This window comes from Rana temporaria, chromosome 7 (genome assembly GCF_905171775.1).
Source record: "Rana temporaria chromosome 7, aRanTem1.1, whole genome shotgun sequence".
Classification (NCBI taxonomy): domain Eukaryota; kingdom Metazoa; phylum Chordata; class Amphibia; order Anura; family Ranidae; genus Rana; species Rana temporaria.
The window spans coordinates 150,749,928-150,771,441 of record NC_053495.1 but is presented as its reverse complement, the minus strand read 5'-3'; the positions used below and the strand labels follow the sequence as shown (position 1 = coordinate 150,771,441).

General features: G+C 42.0%; 1 protein-coding gene across 2 annotated transcripts in view; it reads right to left on the bottom strand.

Moving 5' to 3' along the window:
- Window positions 1-209: 209 nt before the first annotated feature.
- Window positions 210-21,514, bottom strand: part of LOC120945759 (dimethylaniline monooxygenase [N-oxide-forming] 2-like) — a 63,112-nt gene continuing 41,807 nt past the window's right edge. Inside the window, exons 7-10 of one of the 2 annotated variants that reach the window (XM_040360137.1) lie at window positions 10,426-10,622; window positions 9,155-9,510; window positions 7,985-8,057; window positions 210-1,089 (exon numbers count right to left, since the gene is read on the bottom strand). In XM_040360137.1, coding sequence (XP_040216071.1) covers window positions 744-1,089; window positions 7,985-8,057; window positions 9,155-9,510; window positions 10,426-10,622 — 972 coding nt within the window. In that variant the 3' untranslated portion in view covers window positions 210-743. Of the gene's footprint in view, window positions 1,090-7,984; window positions 8,058-9,154; window positions 9,511-10,425; window positions 10,623-21,514 lie in introns of those variants that run through there. The other variant, XM_040360138.1, reaches the window with a different exon arrangement.

Sequence of the window (21,514 nt, the reverse complement as noted above, 5' to 3'; positions counted from 1 at the left end):
GGGGAGAGCTCGTTTTTGGGCAAAACGTCAATCAACAGCATGTGAGGAACGCCCACTCCCGCGGGACTCGCAACCCGGATGCACGGGTGAATATGCTGTATCAAGGTATGTACAGCAGCAAAAAAATAATAAGAGCCTTAATTCGATTGTAATGTGGGGGGGCAGTGGAATAAAAAAAAGTTGTTTTTAAGGGGGAACCACCGCTTTAAGTACCATTAGATAGGAGCTCTTCTGTGCAGTCACATGGTTCAGTCTGCTCACTCCAGAGCAGAGGGATTTCAGTGGTATGGGCAGTTATTCCTCTCTCACTCTGCCAGGAAATAGTATTATTTAATGAAGGTAGGGGGAGAGGGGCGGGGAGAAGATCTGCTAAACAGACTATGGAAATTATAGGGACAGAGGGAGGGGGAGATGCAGAGACACAAAGGAAAGAGAAAGATGACAGAGGCACGTAATCGGACCACGCTATCATGGACAGCAGCCATGATGAACGTGGTCAGTTTAAACAGGGGTAAACAAGAACAGGCAGGATCAACCAGGTATTGTACAACATAGAAAGGGGCAACTGACATGGCAAAAGCACTATGCTATATCTCATTCTTTAAAGGGACAAGATAATATTTTTTAGGGTCACAACCACTTTAAGTTTTTGCCAGAATCAGTGTACCTAATCAATATGTGTTTCCTTAAATTAAAATTGAGCTAAAACCATGAGTGCACATGCTTCCTGAGGACACTGCATTTCAGTGTTTTAGCCAAACAGCTGCAAACAGAGTCACAAAGCAGAAAAACAATAGCATAAATGAAGTCAGGGGTGATTTGGAATTCCTCTTTGGCACTCGTGTTCTTAGTGGCTTTTCAATTCGGTCCCACTGGGTAAGAATGGCTTCTCGAGCTCCATCCCACTTCGCTGGGCCACTTAGACGAAAATGATAAGAATTGAGAGCGCCAAAGACAAGCTTAACAGCCAAAACTGGATCTGTTAGGAACAGCTTCAATATATCTGGCTTTACACCAATATCTGAAGCAATATCTTCAATGTACGTCATATAATCTGTTCTTCGAAAATTATTTTTAGATGTTGCAAACCTTAATGGATAAAAAATAGTTATTTTATTGGCGTTATTTATTTAAATGTTTTTTTATTACTGACATAGACTATATTTTGTGATGTATGCCATTATATCACTTATAATGCCTGTTTAGATCTGATAAAGCATATGATCATCGACAGTCTTTGTTCAAAGAACATGGGAGATAGAGTTTAATTATTTAGGCAATATTTATAACCCAACTTAAGGCTGCCTTTTTTAAATGCTACCCCAGAAGGTTACAAAATAATTTTAGATAAACGCCTTGGCGGCATTACTCACCTCTTTTATAGCACTGTCCCTCCCAATTCTTTTGGCCACTAGCTGTCCCCAGTTTTCCGAGTTGGATGATGCCTTGGGAGTGCAGAACATCATGGGGATATTACCACAGGGCCTTGCACTCACATGCAATGATGCTAATGCCCCGTACACACCATCACTTTATGTGATGAAAAAAAACGACGTTTTTAAAAACGTCACTTTAATTGACCGTGTGTGGGGGAAAACGTAATTTTATGTCTTGTAAAAAACGACCAAAAAAAATTGAAGCATGCTTCAATTTTATGTGTCGTTTTTCAAAACGTCATTTTTTACTTCACAGAAATTGACCCTGTGTAGCAAAAAACGTTGTTTAAAACAACGTTTTTTCACCCGCGCATGCCCAGAAGCTACTTATGAAGCAAGCTTCAATGGAAAAAGTGGTGAGAACGTAACCTCGCTTTGCTAGAACATTGTGAGAAAAACGATGGTGTGTAGGCAACTTCGTCTTTGAAAATTGAAGTTTCAAAAACGTCATTTTTTACTTCACAGAAAATGACGTTTTTTTTCATCACATAAAGTGATGGTGTGTATGCGGCATAAGAGTCGCAATAACTTTTTCAAGTCTGTACTACTCTGTAAAATTGAGGCCTGCCCAACACCAGAGAGGAAGTGAATAGAAAAAGGATCCTGTGTGTCATGTGACTTGCCTGAAGACTTCTAAAAAATGTAAGTATACAATAAATAGATGTAAAAAAACACGGGAGTCTCAACAGGGGAAGGAGAAGTACTCAGAACTGGGAGAATTAAATATTGCATTTTATTTTTAAATCTCAAACCCGCAGGTAGATCTCTAAACTCCTTTTAACATACTTAGCAAGCTACCTTTATAGCCCAACTCCAATGAAAAAGTTTTATTTTATTTTGCAATTTGTAGATGTGCTCTGTCAGGACAGGAAGTGAAGGAAAATCTCTGCAGACGAGACACAAGCTTATTTTTATTTTTTTGAAGAGTGAGGAAGGTTAAAAATGTCTGCAATTTGAACCCCAGGTGTTTCACCCAATTATCCTATTAAATGATGACGTGAAACTTTTAGGGAAAATCCTGTGCTCCCGCATTAACAAATACTTGTTTTCCTTGGTTCATAGAGACTAGGTTGGCTTTGTACCTGGCCGTCAGGTGGGGGACAATGTCCGGAAAGTTGTCCACTTGATCACCTTACTGCAGCAATGCAAAATCCCTGACTTTTTCCTTTTGCTTGATATATATAAAGCCTTCGATACCCTCTTGTGAGACTATCTGCGATACGTACTACAACGTTGGGGTTTTGGAGACTCCATCCTGTCATGGTTGACGGCCCTTTACTCAACCCCCTCTGCCTCAGTCCACTATGCTGGTTGCCTCTCTCCCTCCTTTGTCATCTCCAGCAGAACAAGGCAAGGATGCCCTCTGTCCCGGTCCTTTTTATTCTTGCCCTCGAACCGCTGGCTATTTCCCTTAGGGCAGATCCTAACATGAAGGGCATCCCCTACGCGGTTGACAGCTATAAATTGAACATGTTTGCTGACAATTCCCTCCTGACCCTCACCAACCCTATTGTCACCCTACCAAACCTCCAGACCCTTCTAACCCGCTTTGCAACTATTTCAGGCCTCCAAATCAACCCACACAAAACATCTGCCCTGAACAATACTCTCCCAGGTTCCCTAGCCTTACATCTCCAATCTTCCTTCCACTACCGTTGGGCAAGCTCCTCACTGGACTACTTGGGCATCAAGTTGACCCCCTCTTATGCTTCCCTTTTCTCTGCCAACTACTACCCACTCTTGCGCACTATCACGGCTCTCATGGCGTCTTGACGATTCCCCACTTTATCCTGGTTCGGCCGTATTTACGTGGTCAAGATGACCATCCTCCCAAAGATTCTTTATTTTTTTCAGACTCTTCCTGTCTGGGTCCCTGCTTTCTATCTGTGGCTACTCCAGAACAGACTTCTCACCTTTTTCTGGTCACATAAACACCCCAGGGTTTCCCGCTCTACTCTCTATGCTCATAGGTTATGGCACAGGCTGGGCATTTCGGACATTGCAAAATATTATCAGACAGCTCAAATTTCCCACCTCTTAATGCTCCATGCAACATCTGACATCCCCCTATGGGTTCTTCTGGAGGTGCCTAACTGCGTGCCGGTCCCTATCTCTGCCTTACTGTGGCTACCCCCCTAAAATGCGACTTCCTTCTGCCAGCCCCCTCATGATACACAGTCTGAAATTATGGGACTCGATACGGTACTCGGGCAAACTTATGTCCCCATTCCTGCCGCTACTTCCTGTTAGAGAAATTAGATGCTTATGTTATAATCATTTATGCTTAGAAGTAAAATTATTTCATAATATAAAGAAAGTCTTCTGTAAGTGTTGAACTTTAGATGACCTTGAAAGTGTATCAGGATAGTTCATTTTAAGTTCAACTAATTAGACAAGGAACATTTTGACAACGATTAAAATGCATATAAATCTCAGAGATAAGAAAGTCTTCAAGGACAAGCGATAAAACTCCTTATAACAGGTGGTTTGGGAAAGTTATGTACAGTACATTAATTAAGTCTGACAAGGTCAAACTGAGGTCTACTTGTGCCTAATTAAAACTGTTAAAGTACATTGAATAAGAAAACACTCATGTGTATGTATGTATATATTAATAATTAGACATTATTGAATAAAGAAAATAGGCTTTTATATATATATATATATATATATATATATATATATATATATATATATACACACACATATATATATATATATATATATATATATATATATATATATATATATATACTGTATATAATATGAATAATATAAATAATACAGTATGGAACCAATATATATATATATATATATACAGTACAGACCAAAAGTTTGACTATGAAAATTGTAGATTCACACTGAAGGCATCAAAACTATGAATTAACACATGTGGAAATTATACATAACAAAAAAGTGTGAAACAACTGAAAATATATTTCATATTCTAGGTTCTTCAAAGTAGCCACCTTTTGCTTTGATTACTGCTTTGCACACTCTTGGCATTCTCTTGATGAGCTTCAAGAGGTAGTCACCTGGCACAGCACCCCATCACTCTCCTTCTTTGTCAAATAGCCCTTACACAGCCTGGAGGTGTGTTTGGGGTCATTGTCCTGTTGAAAAATAAATGATGGTCCAACTAAACGCAAACCGGATGGAATAGCATGCCGCTGCAAGATGCTGTGGTAGCCATGCTGGTTCAGTATGCCTTCAATTTTGAATAAATCCCCAACAGTGTCACCAGCAAAGCACCCCCACACCATCACACCTCCTCCTCCATGCTTCACGGTGGGAACCAGGCATGTAGAGTCCATCCGTTCACCTTTTCTGCGTCGCACAAAGACACGGGGGTTGGAACCAAAGATCTCAAGTTTGGACTCATCAGACCAAAGCACAGATTTCCACTGGTCTAATGTCCATTCCTTGTGTTCTTTAGCCCAAACAAGTCTCTTCTGCTTGTTGCCTTTCTTTAGCAGTGGTTTCCTAGCAGATATTCTACCATGAAGGCCTGATTCACGCAGTCTCCTCTTAACAGGTCTAGAGATGTGTCTGCTGCAAAAGGTGGCTACTTTGAAGAACCTAGAATATGAAATATATTTTCAGTTGTTTCACACTTTTTTGTTATGTATAATATAATTATAAAGTAAGAGACAGCAGATAAGGTGGGGTTATTGAAAGTTCATTTTTCCAAGGTCATAAATCTGTTGTCCTTGAAGTTGGTGGCTAACACAGCTGGGTGCCAGACTGTCTCTACACAGGTGTTTTTAATTGGACAAAACCAGTTATAAATCACTTTAATGAACATATACTGCAGGAATTTTAGAAATAATTTAGTTTGTCTGGTTGTAGGACAGGTGTTACATTGACGTAGATCTTAGCAACCAATCATATCTAAGAGAGATGGCTGAGATAAGGCTTGTGAGGGTATATAAATGCAAGTTTTACGATTGTTAGTCAGACAAGTCAGATAGGAGCTCATAAGGCTAAACTCTATGTATGCTGCCCTATTTCATGGGTCATAGAGGTCAGAACCAGTGGGCAATTATCTGTTCAGATAGGCGTCTAACAGGCTGACTGTTTGTCTATGCAGCCCTATTGCACGGGTGGCAAGCGGTCAGAACCAGTAGGCAAATATCTGTGATTTTGTTGTACGAGTCAATAAAGAAAACTTCTCAACTTGATCCAGAGTGTGGTGAATTTCTCTCACACTTTCCCTCTGGAATAACCCTATGTTCCCACCTTGCTCGGAACAACCCTACATTTGGGGTGGCCTGCCCCAAATGTAAACACAGAGCTCCACGTCCTGTCAGGGAGAGAGGAGACCGATGCTGTGTCCGTTGTACATAAGGACACAGCATCGGTCACCTCCCCCAGTCAGTCCCCCTCCACACACAGTTAGAACACACCCAGGGAATACATTCACCCCCCTTCCTCACCCCCTAGTGTTAACCCCTTCCCTGCCAGTCACATTTATACAGTAATTAGTGCATTTTTATAGCACTGATCACTGTATAAATGTGAATGGTACCAAAATCGTGTCAAAAGTGTCCGATATGTCCGCCGCAATATCGCAGATCGCTGCCATTACTAATAAAAAATAAATCATAAATCTATCCCCTATTTTGTAGGCGCTGTAACTTTTGCGCAAACCAATCTATATACGCTTATTGCGATTTTTTTTAACAAAAATATGTAGAAGAATACGTATCGGCCTAAACCAAGGAAAAAAAAAAATGTTTAAAAAAAATTGGGATATTATTATAACAAAAAGTAAAAAATATTGTGTTTTCTTTTTCAAAATTTTCTGTCTTTTTTTTCTTATAGCGCAAAAAAAAAATCGCAGAGATGATCAAATACCACCAAAAGAAAGCTCTATTTGTGGGAAAAAATGCTGAAAGCTGAAAATTGGTCTGGGCAGGAAGGGGCCAGTAATGAAGTGGTTAAAGTACCAGTAATTCACTAATAACCCAAATATTTAGAAATTATTTTTAATAAAATTGTATCACAGTATTCGTGTATTTTTTGCCTTCAAAAAGTATTCATACCCCTTGAAATTTTCACATCCTCTTGATACTGCACCCTGTTTTGTAAGAATCTTACCAGGAACCCCATGTATTTTTTAATCTGCAAACTGGAACAGTTTGCTGTGTAACTACTTTTCTTATCTAACCTTCAGTGTTCTTTCCAAAAGAGCACAACATCTAATCCTTTCACACCGGCGGACCGTATGTCCGTTTTTTCATCCATCTGTTTACGGTTGAAAAAGGGACATACATGTATCCCTATGAGATAGCGGGTGTATCAGCGGATGAACATCCGCTGACACCCCATCTCATTGGTGTCCGCTATGCTGCAGACGGAGGAAAATCCTATTTTTCCATCCGTCTGCAGAGCGGATCAGGTGAACACGGACATACGGGCCGTGTTCATTAGATCCCCCCCATAGGGGAGAGTGGAAATCTGTGCAGAGACCGTCCTGTCATCTGCCGGCTCAGCGGGGATCAACGGAGCAATCCCTGCTGAGCAAGCGGATAAGAACAGTATGGATCCTCACGGGATCCGTACGTGGGAAAGGGCCCTAACAGGAACTGTCACCATCAAATAGACACAATTGTTGACAGCTGTTGATGAAAGACTTCATCAAACTTAATCACAATGAATCAGGCCCAGATAAGTAAACTATTTTAGTCACCTCTTTCTGATACTAATACTAATGCCTTGTACACACCGTCGGACTAAACTCCAAAGGTTTTTCGGATGGAGTTCAGACCGTCAAGAACCCAGTGACGTAAAACACTACGACGAGCAGAGAAAATGAAGTTCTATGCTTCAGAGCATGCGTCGAATTGTGTCTGAAAAGCATACAGGCTTTCGGAATTTCCACTCAAATTTTTTTCCAATGGAAAAATTGAGAACATGTTCTCTATCTAATTTCGTCTGAAAAAGTCTGATGGGGCATACACACGGACGAAATATCTGATGAAAAGCTCCTGTCTGACTTTTTCTGGAAAAGGCATAACAAATACATCCAATAATATTAATGCCACCACCACTGCCACTGACTAGTACTTTCCAGGGTGATATGTTAACAGTTTAGTCATTCCACCACAGGGGTCACTGTGGCTGAATTGTCATGCTGTAGACCGGGGATCTCCAAACTACGGCCCTCCAGCTGTTGTGGAACTACATGTCCCATGAGGCATTTTAAAACTCTGACATTCACAGACATGACTAGGCATGATGGGAGTTGTAGTTCCTGAACAACTGGAGGGCCATAGTTTGGAGACCCCTGCTGTAGACTTGCAGAGCTCTTGCTGTAGACTCACCAATGTAACTTTGCTCTTGCTAGAGACTTGCCATGCTAATTTGCTACAAATTGGAAAAGTGTCAACAAGTGCTTAAAGTGCTCTGCAAGTGAACAACTTGCCAGTGAAAATTTACAGTTAACAGGCTAACAATTCAACACTGCCACAAATTGATGGCAAGTTATTCTTGCTGTCTGGGTAGTGTATCACAACATATGTTTACCAATGTGCTATGCATCTTACCATTTCTTTCGTAGTTTTTCATCCTTCAGCATGTCTTCCTTCATCCCATTTACATCTGGAAGTTTATGTAAGCCTAAAAAATAATTTTGCAGCAACCACAGTATCAGTTCAATGCCATTTTTATTGAGCTACAATATGACACACAGGTGGGGAAGTACTAAACCTGGTGAACACAGAATCTGGCACAGCTGTGCATAGTAACCAATCAGCTTCTTACTTCAGCTTATTCAATTAAGCTTTGACAATAAAATCTAGAAGCTGATTGGTTAATATCCACAGCTGCACCAGATTCTGTGTGCACCAGTTTTAGTAAATTCGTCCAGGGCTGCCATCAGGGGGGCAGCCCATACACATGTAGGGGGCCCAGGCATTCTGAGGGGCCCGGCACCCAGGCCCAGACCCACAAGACTACGAGTTGTTGCTGCTGTAGTAACTAGCAATTGCTAAAGCAGGGCAGCTGCCGACTCACCCGATGCAGCTCACTTAGTTCCAGCTGTAGGGGGAAGTGCTATCATCTTATCATCTATCTGCCCCCTGCCTCTCCCTGCAAACCAGATGCTGGTTTAGGCTCCAGTTGTGTGGAAGAGCTGTGCTGTGTGTAGCCTACAGGACAGCTCAGTGCTCATTGTGAACTGATCTGGAGACAAATTGTTAAAAATTACAATGGTAAATTGATTTACAATGTTGCTGGATGTGGGCCTGTGCTGTGACTGTCTCTTTGTTGGACTGGGCTATCGCTTTGTTGGATGGGGATGTCTCTTTGCTGGATTGAGCTGTCTCTAATATATGAGGATGTTTCTTTTCTGAATATATGGGGATGTCTCTTTGCTAGTGTGAAACCATCTCTTTGCTGGATTGGGATGTCTCTTTGTTGGACTGGCCTGTCTCTTTGCTGAATATATGAGGATGTTTCTTTTCTGAATATATGGGGATGTCTCTTTGCTGAATTGATGGTGCTGTCTATTTGCTGGATTGGGATGTCTCTTTGCACTGAAGGACTCGTGGGATGGGCAATAGTTGCATTTGGCGGGACGGCCAGTGGGTAGGCCCTGGGAAATGTTGGTGCTCAGGCCTGTGGAATTCCAGGCCTAAAGCTATATAAGGGGCCCCATAATTTCTGATGGCTGCCCTGGCAGTTTTAACCTAAATTTGTCCTTTTTTTGCACTTACCTTTAAATACTCTGGTGGCCCATCGGGACTGAAGCTCTGCAGCTACCATGGTTGGTCCAATTGGTAGGAGAAATGCAATAAATGCAATTGTTGGTTTTTCAATACCCACAGGAATTATCTTTTTATATAAATTTCCTTTATTTTCATCTTTCTTAGAAACAGACTCATCCAAAAAAGGGAAACTGTAGCCAAATCCAGTGCACAGAATGACAACATCAAGGTCATGCACTATAGACCCATCTGAAAAATGTGCATCTGTTTCAGTAAATTTTACCACTCCTGGCTTGATAATAATTGAGCCTGACAGAACACGGCTTGCAATCTCATCATTTACCAAAGGCTCCTTCCAAATGATTCTATGAATAAATATAAATTTATTTCACTAACACAGTATTGGTATATGGCATTTCTTATATATATATTGTTTTTTAGGGGCTCCAATGCGGCCTGGACATTCTGGTTGCAGGTGTATGGATTATGTGCTACAGACATTTTCAGGTGTAACTTTGTAAATTACCCTTAGTATACTCACCCACCCCGGTGGAGTTCCCAGCGGCTTTTTGCCATAATCCTCCTCCCCCAGGCTATATATCTGGTTGTTTGCAGCAATCTAGGTTAGTTTACCTTGGTAGTATCTATTTTGTTTGCTTTTCCCACTAAACCTCTCCTTTCCCCTTTCCCCCCCCCCCATGGTTGTCCCTCCTACCTTTCCTCTTTTTCCCTACGGCCTCACCCCTCCCACATTTTTCTGCTTCTGGGCATGCGCGGGTTTAAAACGTTGTTTTTGCCCACACACGATCATTTTTAACAACACGAAAAACGACATTTTAAAAAAATGACGTGAAAAAATGCAGCATGTTCGAATTTTTTTTTTGTCGTTTTTCAGAAGCAGAAAAACGATGTGAAGCCCACACACGATTATTTTAAATTACTTTTTAAAAACGTCATTTTTTTAATGCCGAAAAACGATCGTGTGTACGCGGCATAAGACTGGGATGCCATTAAAGTTCATGTGCATGTAAAGGCAGGTGTCCCAATACTTTTGTTATTATAGTATATTTTTTATGTCAAAGAAGTAAAAAGAATACTGTTTTAAATGTACACATAAACTAGGTTAGATCACCTTTTAGAAAGCAGGCTTGATGTGGCAGTGTATCTTCACATACATTATTGGTTTACATGACTTCCTGAAAGTTCTTCTATCCACAAATATATATGCACAAGTACATTATTCTATTAGGAGCATTGTAAAAAAGTATATGTGTCTTTACCCCTCAGGTTGTATATTGTACAGTTCATGGTTAAATCGATTGTTCAAGTATAGTTTCAACATCCATCTGGAAACTGATCGTGGTACTAAGTTTTCTATCCAACTGTTAATTCGACGTAGCAGAAACACATCATAAGGGTAGCCATGCTTCCCAAGACGAGGTATCACCCATACTCCTTCTCTAGTTGTAAGGTATACCTAAAAAAAACTCAATAGATTATTTGAAATCCAAGGATACAAATGAAATACAATCTGATCAGCAATTGGCTAAACATATGTGAATTTTTTTTTTCCTCATATGTACTGTAAATACAGTTTATCAACAGGTGGTACTTCCTTTTTCCCTTACTTTGCAATTGAGTTAACACAGCTTCACCAAGTCAGCCAATGCCCAATTAGATTAAAGAAAATTAAAATGAATAAACAGGAATTTATCATAGCAAAAGAAGAATTAGAAATGTGCTGGTTCATAGATTTATAGATCAAAATCAGTGAAACTGTGCTTTTCAGACTGTCATTCTCATAGCTGTTCTTGGGTGTGTCTAGGAATACTACTATTTAGTGGACCTCCTCAGTAAACAGGATGGTGTTGCATCCTCATCTTGTAGCTCCTCGTTTCCACACAGTCCCACCAGATAGCAGGTACACAGAGAAGAAGAAACACAGAGGAACTGGAGCAGTTACTGCCATTACCACCAGAGGAGTCACAACATCTAGGGTCAGGTGGGTCATCTCCAACACTGTATTCTGGCCTAGGCCAACAAGGCCCATGCCTAGGGCAGTGCTTTGCAGGGGGGCAGAGGCAGATTAGTCTAGCACCCCCATAAAGCGGCCACACTGCTTCTGGGACGTAATGGTGGCCACACACAATATTGAAACTTTGGGCCCAATTTGGACATTTTCACTTAGCAGTGTACTCACTTTTGTTGCACGCGGTTTACACATTAATGGTTGTGTGTTGAGTTATTTTGAGGGGACAGCAAATTTACACTGTTATACAAGCTGTACACTCACTACTTTACATTGTAGAAAAGTGTAATTTCTTTGGCGTTGTCACATGAAAAGATATAATAAAAAGGTTACAAAAATGAGAGATACCGTATTTAATGGCACTGACCTCATCCTATAGGTAGGTATACCTGATATTGTCATTTACATACTTTTTATGATTTACAATAAAGGTTACGTTTTAGTTAAGTGGCATTTTGGTGCATAGGGAAGCGCACCCTCATCTAGTTTGAGTCTACATCTTGGTATTACCTACCAGTTGCCAATTTATTGGTTTTAATAAATTGCAATTTTTTAATTCTACACTTAGTCTAGTGCCCTTGCGTCTGCACAGTTGAATGTGATCTAAAGTATTTGGCCGAAATGTGTTGGACCCTCCCCTACCCTCCGACCTAAAAAAAATAATCCAAACCATGGCCCCCTTAGGAATAATAAATATCTGAAAACATTTTATGACCGTATATTATTTGACATCCAGGAAATCAACTGGGAAATTAAGGACTATGATAATTTGACCCCAGGTAAAAGAAATGCCCTTCAGGGATTTAAATATGTACACGACATTATCATAAATTCAAGTGTTAAGGGGGAAATGTTTTACTCGATAAGATATACAGTAGACAACTAAATGATAGAAGATGTGCAACAAAGCCCTTTTCCCAATTTGGGTAATAATCTCAACCCTGTAGTATGCTTCTAACTAGGAATGGATTTACATTTTTTAAAGTGGTTTGATATATATATATTTTTTATGTTCTACCAAAAATACATTAAATTAGAGAGGGACCCCCAGGGAGGCTGATAGTGTCAGGAATGGTAGTTCCTTGGGGCATGTTGTGAAGTATATTGACTAAAGAATTTGATATCTTGTGGCGGGTCTTACATCATTCACATTAGACATACATGATGTGCTCCACAGGCTGGAAAATGTGTTGATTGTAAAGGAATACTTCCTTGTATTGATGGTGTGTCTCTGTACACCTCAATTCCCCACAGGTGAGGTTACAGGTGGTAGCTCAGTGGTTGGAAATTATTTTTTGACCGAACTTCTTGAAATAGTACTGAATAACAACAGTTTTTTCATTTAAACAAGCAATATTTTAAAGAAAAGAGAGGTGTTGTGGTGGGTGTTGCATGTGTTCCTGCTTTTGCGTGTCTCTGTTTTACATTAGAAATTGAACAAACCATAAAGTCATTGCCTAGTCACAAATTCCCAGGGGCAGATGGACTCTCTAATGAGTGCTATCATCTATACCAATAAACATTGGTCCCCTATCTAGCTATACTTTTTAACCATGTAATTTTCCCAAATGCAATGTTCCATTACAGCCACTATCCCAAAACCAGAAAAAACACCCACATTGCTAGGCAACTATAGACCACCTACTTCATTTTTTTATTTGAATATTAATAATTTATCATTTATGCCAAAATGCTATCAGAGAGACTACTGACCATTCTTACTACCCTTATCAGACCAGGTAGGTTATGTGAAGGGAAGATTAGCTCCAGGGTTATGCATCCCAAGTGTAAATTTTATTAGACTGATAATCTCATTCAGCACACTTTGGATTGGTTAGCTCATTGTTTATTATTTCATTCTTGCTGTTTTCTTACTGTGCATTATTCTGCTTTTAAATGCATACCACACCAGTATTGTGTTTTGTAGATGGAATATAACATTAGGATGCAATAGGATCGCCACATATCAAAACAACTTTTGCCTCGTAATAAGTTGTCCTCGCTGGAACATTTTTTCATCGGATATTCCGACCGTGTGTATGCCCCGGACTTTTTCGAAAGTGAAAACTTGTTAGAAAGAGAACATGTTCTCTTTTTTTCCGACAGAAAAAATTCCATTCGTCTGTATGGAATTCCGATGGAGAAAAAAACATGCATGCTCGGAAACAATTCGACGCATGCTCTGAAGCATTGAACTTAATTTTTCTAGGCTAGTCGTAGTGTTGTACGCCACAATGTTTTTGATGGTTGGAATTTGGTATGTCCGTGTTTATGCAAGACAGCTTGAGCGGAATTCTGTCGGAAAAAAAACCCATCAGAGTTTATTCCGACGGAAAAAACAATCGTGTGTACAGGGCATTAGATGTTTTCTTCTAAAAATGTCATGATGGATTGAGATGCATGATGTATTTATACTGTACACTTTCTGATAAGCTGACACCAACTGCCAGTAAAATTGCAACTTTTGTATCGTTTAGTTTTATCTGATAAAACAAATAGCAACACAAAATAGCAAGATAGGGGAAATGTTCCAGCGAGGACATTTCCCCTCACTTTGTAGTGATCTCCTTTCCTGTTATGTATACAGGATAAAAAGTAATGAAAAATCTACCAGATTAAATACAGATGGCAGAAAATTGGTGGGGTTTAACCACCCTCTACTATACAGTATCAGGCTTTGGATATACTTTAATGTTTATGACATTTTTTATAAGCATGGGGTGTGTAGCACTAACCCCCGAAGGAGCTGCTGGTTTAATTTGGGCCTGCACTCTACCAATAAACCCCACTAACTTGGCTCAATCCCCTTGGCACAGCTGTGATGCAATGCAATACAATACAATGTAAGACAATACAAAATACCTGTATTATAACCCCAGGATCCACTGACTGCACTTGGAGTGAAAGAAACAGTATGCCACAACAACTGGATACTTAACCAGAGATATATTTTACTGTGAAATATGCAAATAAGTGATTACAGTAATTGTGCTGTCATCCCAACGTAAGACGACAGCACAATTGATTTAAACATATGCTATTTGAAAACAGTATACATAAACATTTTATACCTGGGAGCTCCCCCTACTTTATTAGCTATGCATGAGATCTCACTTAAAGTACTTGGTCTTGGATCTTCTTTTCTTCGCTAGCTAAAGTGATTTGTAATCCACGGTTTTGAAGAGTCAAATTGAGGTGAAAATGCTCCTGGTGTAACTGCAACAACTATTTTAAAAATCGCTTGAAACGTCAAATTAGATAGGCCTCAAGCCTTCTCCAGTGTCAGTTTGTCTGCTCCTCTGTTTAACTATCAATCCCAGTGAGGCCTGTATATGAGTCTAACTGCGTGTAAACTTAGCAAACTGTGGGTCATGACCCGCTCACCCACTCGATCGGAGCTCCGGGTAGTAACTTTTGTTCAGGGTCCTATGACTGCAACTTGTTTCTCCGTCAGCTCCTTTCAGCTCCGCTGGATGGATCCGGTTCTCCGATGCTCGGATGAGTGTCTCTCGGTCTCTGCAATCCGGCCACTGTCCTCTAGCTCTCTGAGCTCAGCCTTGGCTCCCTAGCAGCTCGGCATCAGCATCCAGCAGCCTTTGTTTACACTCCTGTCTCCCCTCATCTCCAAGGCAACCAAAATCCTCAACCAAACATCTCTCTGCATTACCAGTATTTGGGTCTCTCCTTGTCTCCAAGGCAACCAAAATACTAAACAAAACATCTCTCTGCATTACCAGTATTTGGTCACTAGATGGCTCCAAATACTTAAACATAGCAATGTCCATAGACGTTGTATTAAAGTATGCAAACATCAATATACAAGAATGTCAGCGCTACACACTCCCCCTACTTTATCTCTTTGGTCCTCCAAAGAGGTTCAAATTGCTAACTCTATTCTGCATTTTAGCCTCTATACGGTCATACAATACAGACAGAGGAGCTTCCCACCAATTGTCATATGATGGGGAGCTGTCCTGTGCACTCACAGCTGATACTACTGTGTCTGGTACAGATGTGCCAAGGGGTGAGGTGGGGTTGTCCCTTACTGAATCAAAAGTAGAGGGACCAGACAGTTCAAGGTTTCTTTTGCTGACAAACTGAGATGCTTCAGAGCATTCGCCCAATGTATCATAAGTCAGTCTGCGTGGTGGACGAATGTCTCTCTTTGCTCTTTGCACTTTCGGGGTATCCATTCCTTTTTGACAAATGTCGTCATCCCTCCTCTCAGTGACTAAAAATGGAGAGTAAATAAGAGTACTGGGCTCTTCTGCAAGATGAGTTGCCGGCACAAATTCTGGGGCCTCTGCCCTGAGAGTTCCGTTATTATCCTCCTCTACTTCTGAAGAGATATCAGCATCTGTTTCTGAAGTTTCCGGAGGCCACAGCCAACTTATCTCCACTTCCTCTTCTTCATCTGTAGAGGGTGCAAGCTGAGATCTGGTTATTGGCCTACACACATCGGTGGATGTGGATGGGAATTCCTCCTCTGTGCTTATCCTGACTGCCTCAGTGAGAGGTAAAAGGTGATTTCGATGCCAGGTTTTTATTGGCCCAGTGTTTCCTTCTGGCTTGATTTCATACACTGGGAGCCCTGGAAGCTTCCTACACACAACATAAGGCTGTGATCTCCAACGATCAGCCAACTTATGCTTGCCTGAGATGCCTAGATTCCTCAGCAAAACCCGGTCACCTGGTTGAAGATCCTGAACTCTTACTTTCAGGTCAAAGTTTCTCTTGTTCCTGTTGACTCTGGAGTTCGAGGTGGCTTGAGCCTGTTCGTAAGCTATCTTCAGGCTCCTCCGCAGCCTGTCCACATACCCTCTATGGGAGGTCTCTGATGTGTGATCCAAGGAGGAACCAAAAGCCAGGTCCACTGGTAATCGGGCTTCACGGCCGAACATCAATCTGTAAGGTGAATACCCAGTGGCGTCACTTTTGGTACTGTTGTAGGCATGAACCAGTGCAGTAATGTGTTTACTCCAATGGGGTTTCTGTTCTGCAGTCAACGTCCCCAACATATTCAGGAGAGTCCTGTTGAACATTTCCGGTTGAGGGTCCCCTTGTGGGTGATAAGGAGTAGTCCTGGACTTTTGTATGCCTAGTAGATCCAACAGTCTTTTTATTAATTTGCTCTCAAAGTCCCTTCCTTGGTCCGAATGTATCCGTTGAGGTAAGCCATAATGGACGAAGAACTTTTCCACGAGAGTCTTTGCTACTGTGGTTGCTTGCTGGTCTCTAGTAGGAAATGCTTGGGCATAACGGGTAAAGTGATCTGTTACCACCAAGATGTCCCCCTGCCCACTCAGATCGGATTCCAAACAAAGAAAGTCTATGCAGACCAGGTCCATTGGTCCCTGGCTCTCCAAATGGCCCATTGGGGCAGCCCTCTGGGGCAATGTCTTTCGTTGTATACACCTGAGGCAGGAATGACAGTAACTCTCCACTTCTTTCCTCATGTGAGGCCAGTAGAACCTGTCCCTTACTAGTTGGAAAGTCCTCTCGGCTCCCAAATGACCATGATGATCGTGTAAAGCAATCAGTACCCTCTCTCTGTACTTTTCCGGCAGGAGCAGCTGCCACTTTGCTTCTGGATCATCAGAGGGGCCCCTTCGGTAGACCACCCCTTGTTGCAACTGCAACCGATCCCATTCTTTCAGTATCAGCCGGGCTTCCTTCTTGGGGCTCTTCTGCAGCACATCAGACTGTTGATGTTCCAATGCCTTCAGCACCAGCCCACACAGTGGATCTTCCTCCTGATCTCTCCTGAGATCCTATTCAGTATCCTCTTTAGCTGGTTCAAGGTCAATCCACACTTCCTCTCCAACATGCCCCTAACACTTGAACCTGGGCTGATGGCATGGATTACAGCCTCTCTAATTTCCGATTCCAGATATCCTTTCTGTAGCCCCAACTCTATTTGGTGTAGGAGGCTGGTGTAGGACAGTTTGTCCTTCTGCCCTCTTTCTCCTATCTGGCCGTCAATGTGGAAATCCTTCCGGATGGTTACTTCCTGCAAGCGGCCCTGGGTGCGTTTCTTCAGTACCTTCCCAGTGTTGGACGTTATCTGGCCATCTTTCTGGTCCTCCAAAACGACACGTAACCCATTAATGCGTTCAGCTATCATACTGGAGGTCTCCTGAAACCTCTCCTGTATGTTACAGTACTGTCGCTTCAGATCAGCCAGCTGTCGTTCTGCCAGTGATTTAACAGCAGCCTCTGCTTTCCTGTCTAAAGGTTCTAACTGCTTTTGACTGGGAGAGCGCCCTTCATGTTTGCTGGGGTGTGTCAGGTGGAAATCTGCCTTTTCGGACAATTTTATACTGGCACCGTGGAAGTTTTCAGGGACATCCCGTCCCCACTCTATCAGTGCATAGGTGCAGTCGGTCCCAGGATCAGGTTTCACTGCGACCACATAAGCCTTTCTGTCCGGGGACAATGCTTGTACCACCTCTTTAATTTGTTTCTTTCCCCAGTCGCTCCCTGGAAGTTCAATGGCCACGCTCGCTTCTGAGCGTGTCCCTTCTGCTTCGCACCATTGGACTACTTTGATGGGGTCCATGGTAGCGTGAAGGGGCGGGCTTGCTTGTAGAGTGACAGGAATCCTGGACGAGCCCCCACGTGTAGCACTAACCCCCGAAGGAGCTGCTGGTTTAATTTGGGCCTGCACTCTACCAATAAACCCCACTAACTTGGCTCAATCCCCTTGGCACAGCTGTGATGCAATGCAATACAATACAATGTAAGACAATACAAAATACCTGTATTATAACCCCAGGATCCACTGACTGCACTTGGAGTGAAAGAAACAGTATGCCACAACAACTGGATACTTAACCAGAGATATATTTTACTGTGAAATATGCAAATAAGTGATTACAGTAATTGTGCTGTCATCCCAACGTAAGACGACAGCACAATTGATTTAAACATATGCTATTTGAAAACAGTATACATAAACATTTTATACCTGGGAGCTCCCCCTACTTTATTAGCTATGCGTGAGATCTCACTTAAAGTACTTGGTCTTGGATCTTCTTTTCTTCGCTAGCTAAAGTGATTTGTAATCCACGGTTTTGAAGAGTCAAATTGAGGTGAAAATGCTCCTGGTGTAACTGCAACAACTATTTTAAAAATCGCTTGAAACGTCAAATTAGATAGGCCTCAAACCTTCTCCAGTGTCAGTTTGTCTGCTCCTCTGTTTAACTATCAATCCCAGTGAGGCCTGTATATGAGTCTAACTGCGTGTAAACTTAGCAAACTGTGGGTCATGACCCGCTCACCCACTCGATCGGAGCTCCGGGTAGTAACTTTTGTTCAGGGTCCTATGACTGCAACTTGTTTCTCCGTCAGCTCCTTTCAGCTCCGCTGGATGGATCCGGTTCTCCGATGCTCGGATGAGTGTCTCTCGGTCTCTGCAATCCGGCCACTGTCCTCTAGCTCTCTGAGCTCAGCCTTGGCTCCCTAGCAGCTCGGCATCAGCATCCAGCAGCCTTTGTTTACACTCCTGTCTCCCCTCATCTCCAAGGCAACCAAAATCCTCAACCAAACATCTCTCTGCATTACCAGTATTTGGGTCTCTCCTTGTCTCCAAGGCAACCAAAATACTAAACAAAACATCTCTCTGCATTACCAGTATTTGGTCACTAGATGGCTCCAAATACTTAAACATAGCAATGTCCATAGACGTTGTATTAAAGTATGCAAACATCAATATACAAGAATGTCAGCGCTACAGGTGTTTTCTTGAATGGAGAGACTGGTAATAAAACTTGTGCTCTGTATGTAAGGCACCCTGAAATCAGTTTTATATGCAAAAAAAAACAGTTTTATAAACTATTTGCAAATTTACTACAGCTGTAAAGAATAGTAGGGATCCAGAGAAGATAAAAACTGATTCAAGACATCCAGGTTTTATCACCCAGAAACGCTAAATTAGATGCAGATTAGAATCTGAACAAAAAGCTTTACGCATATTAAAGAGAGGAAAACATTCAGGAGTTGTAAGGTCCAAACAAAAGCTGCCTGTTTTCTCAAACCAGCTCCATTTTTATGTTTTACTTGCAATTTACAGTTTACTTGTCCAACAAATCTAAACAATGTTACGTGAAAAAGCTTGATCTGCTATAACTATTAAACAATAAATGCCATTGACAAGCAAATCTCTTCATTTAACCACTTCAGCTCCAGAAGGTTTACCCCCCTTTATGACTAGGTCATTTTTTGTGATACGACACTGGATTGACAATTGCGACGCTGTACCCAAATAAAATTGACGTCCTTTTTCCCCCACAAATAGAGCTTTCTTTTGGTGGTATTTGATCACCTCTGCGGTTTTTATTTTTTGCACTATAAACAATAAAAGACAATTTTGAAAAAAATATATATTTTTTTACATTTTGCTATAAAACACACCTGACATGGACATTTTATAGATAAGCAACTCCGATCCTCTTATTGATTAGTGGTTCCAAATTAAGAATAACTACTGCAGTAGGGAACAGACACAAAAGATACACTCGGCATCTTTCCAAATAACCGTTCTCCTTTATTATGACGCAATTGTAGGTTTTTATACACATGAATACGTAGGTATCACATTAATATTACAATTGTACTTTTATGGTAACAAAGGGCGTAACATAGGCAGACTAATTCTAAACAGCAATCGAAAGAATGCAAACGTACTGAAAACAGTGAGGGCAGTGTGGGCAGTGTGCAAAACATACAGTATAGAATACAATTACTGTATTAATTGGCATATAACACACACTTTTTTTCCCTGAAAATAGGGGGGAAATTGCGGGTACGTGTTATACGCCGATAGTGTACCTTGGAAGGTAAGGAGGGGGATGAACACAGCCGTAATTCACGAGCCGTCATCTCCTGTTCGGCTCTCACTCGGCTCTCACGTCACACACACAGTCCCGCCTCCGCAACTGGCATTGGACCAGTGTTCTGTCTATCACAGGAGCTGGTCCAATGCCGATGGCGGAGGCGGGACTGTGTGTGTGTGACTGCCGGGTGAGAGCCGAACAGCTGGAATTCACGAGCCGTCATCTCCTGTTCGGCTCTCACATCACACACACACACAGTCCCGCCTCCGCCACTGGCATTGGACCAGTGTTCTGTCTATCACAGGAGCTGGTCCAATGCCGATGGCGGAGGAGGGACTGTGTGTCTGCCGAGTAAAAGCCGAGTGAGAGGCCCCATACACACCATAGAATCTATCCGCAGATAAATCCCATCAAATGGGTTTCTGCGGATAGATCCTATGGTGTGTACACTCCGGCGGATATCTATCCGCAGATAAATCTCCCCTGGGATGGATTTCCAGCAGATGGATATTTGCTGACATGCTCAACAAATCCATCTGCTGGAATCCATTCCAACGGATGGATCCGCTCGTCTGTACAGACTTACCGGATCCATCCGTCCAAAGGGATTCCCCGCACGCGTCGTAATGATTTGACGCATGCGTGGAATTCCTTATATGACAGCGTCGCGCCCGTCGCCGCGTCATAATAGCGGCGACGGCGCGACACGTCATCGGCAGAGGATTTCAGCGGGGATTTCAATGCGATGGTGTGTACACGCCATCGCATAGAAATCTTCTGAAATCCTCGAGAGGATTTATCCGCGGATACGGTTCCGCTGGACCGTATCTGCGGATAAATCCTCTCGTGTGTATGGGGCCAGAGAGCCGAACAGGAGATGACGGCTCTGTGATTTCATGCACTGTCCAGGCTGCATTAATGGTGAGGTTGCATTCAGGCTAAAGAGGGACATTGATAAAGCTGCATTATGAGATGGGCATTGATAAGGCTGCATTATGAGATGGGCATTGATAAGGCTGCATGATGAGATGGGCATTGGTAAGGCTGCATGATGAGATGGACATTGATAAGGCTGCATGATGAGATGGGCATTGGTAAGGCTGCATGATGGGATGGGCATTGATCATGCCACATTTATCAGGCTGCATTGGTAAGATGTGCTGCAGATTGGCAATGATCAGGTTTGCAGATGCGCACTAAACAGACTGCAATGATGAGCACTGCCCCTTATTTTAATTCAAAGTTGTTTAGTTAAAAACGTTTTTTTTCTGAAATTTCCCTCTTAAAATGAAAGTGCGTGTTATACGCCAGTGCGTGTTATACGCCGATAAATGCGGTATATACAGAACTTACAAATTTCCTTAACAGTTTCCTCTTTTTTGATCAATATTTTCATCACTAACCATACCTGTTATCACCTGTAACCTGGAACCTTCACACGCATAGGTGGAGGTAGTCCTGGCCAAAGAGGTAAAGCTCCATTGTGGAGAATATAATAGCTGAGAA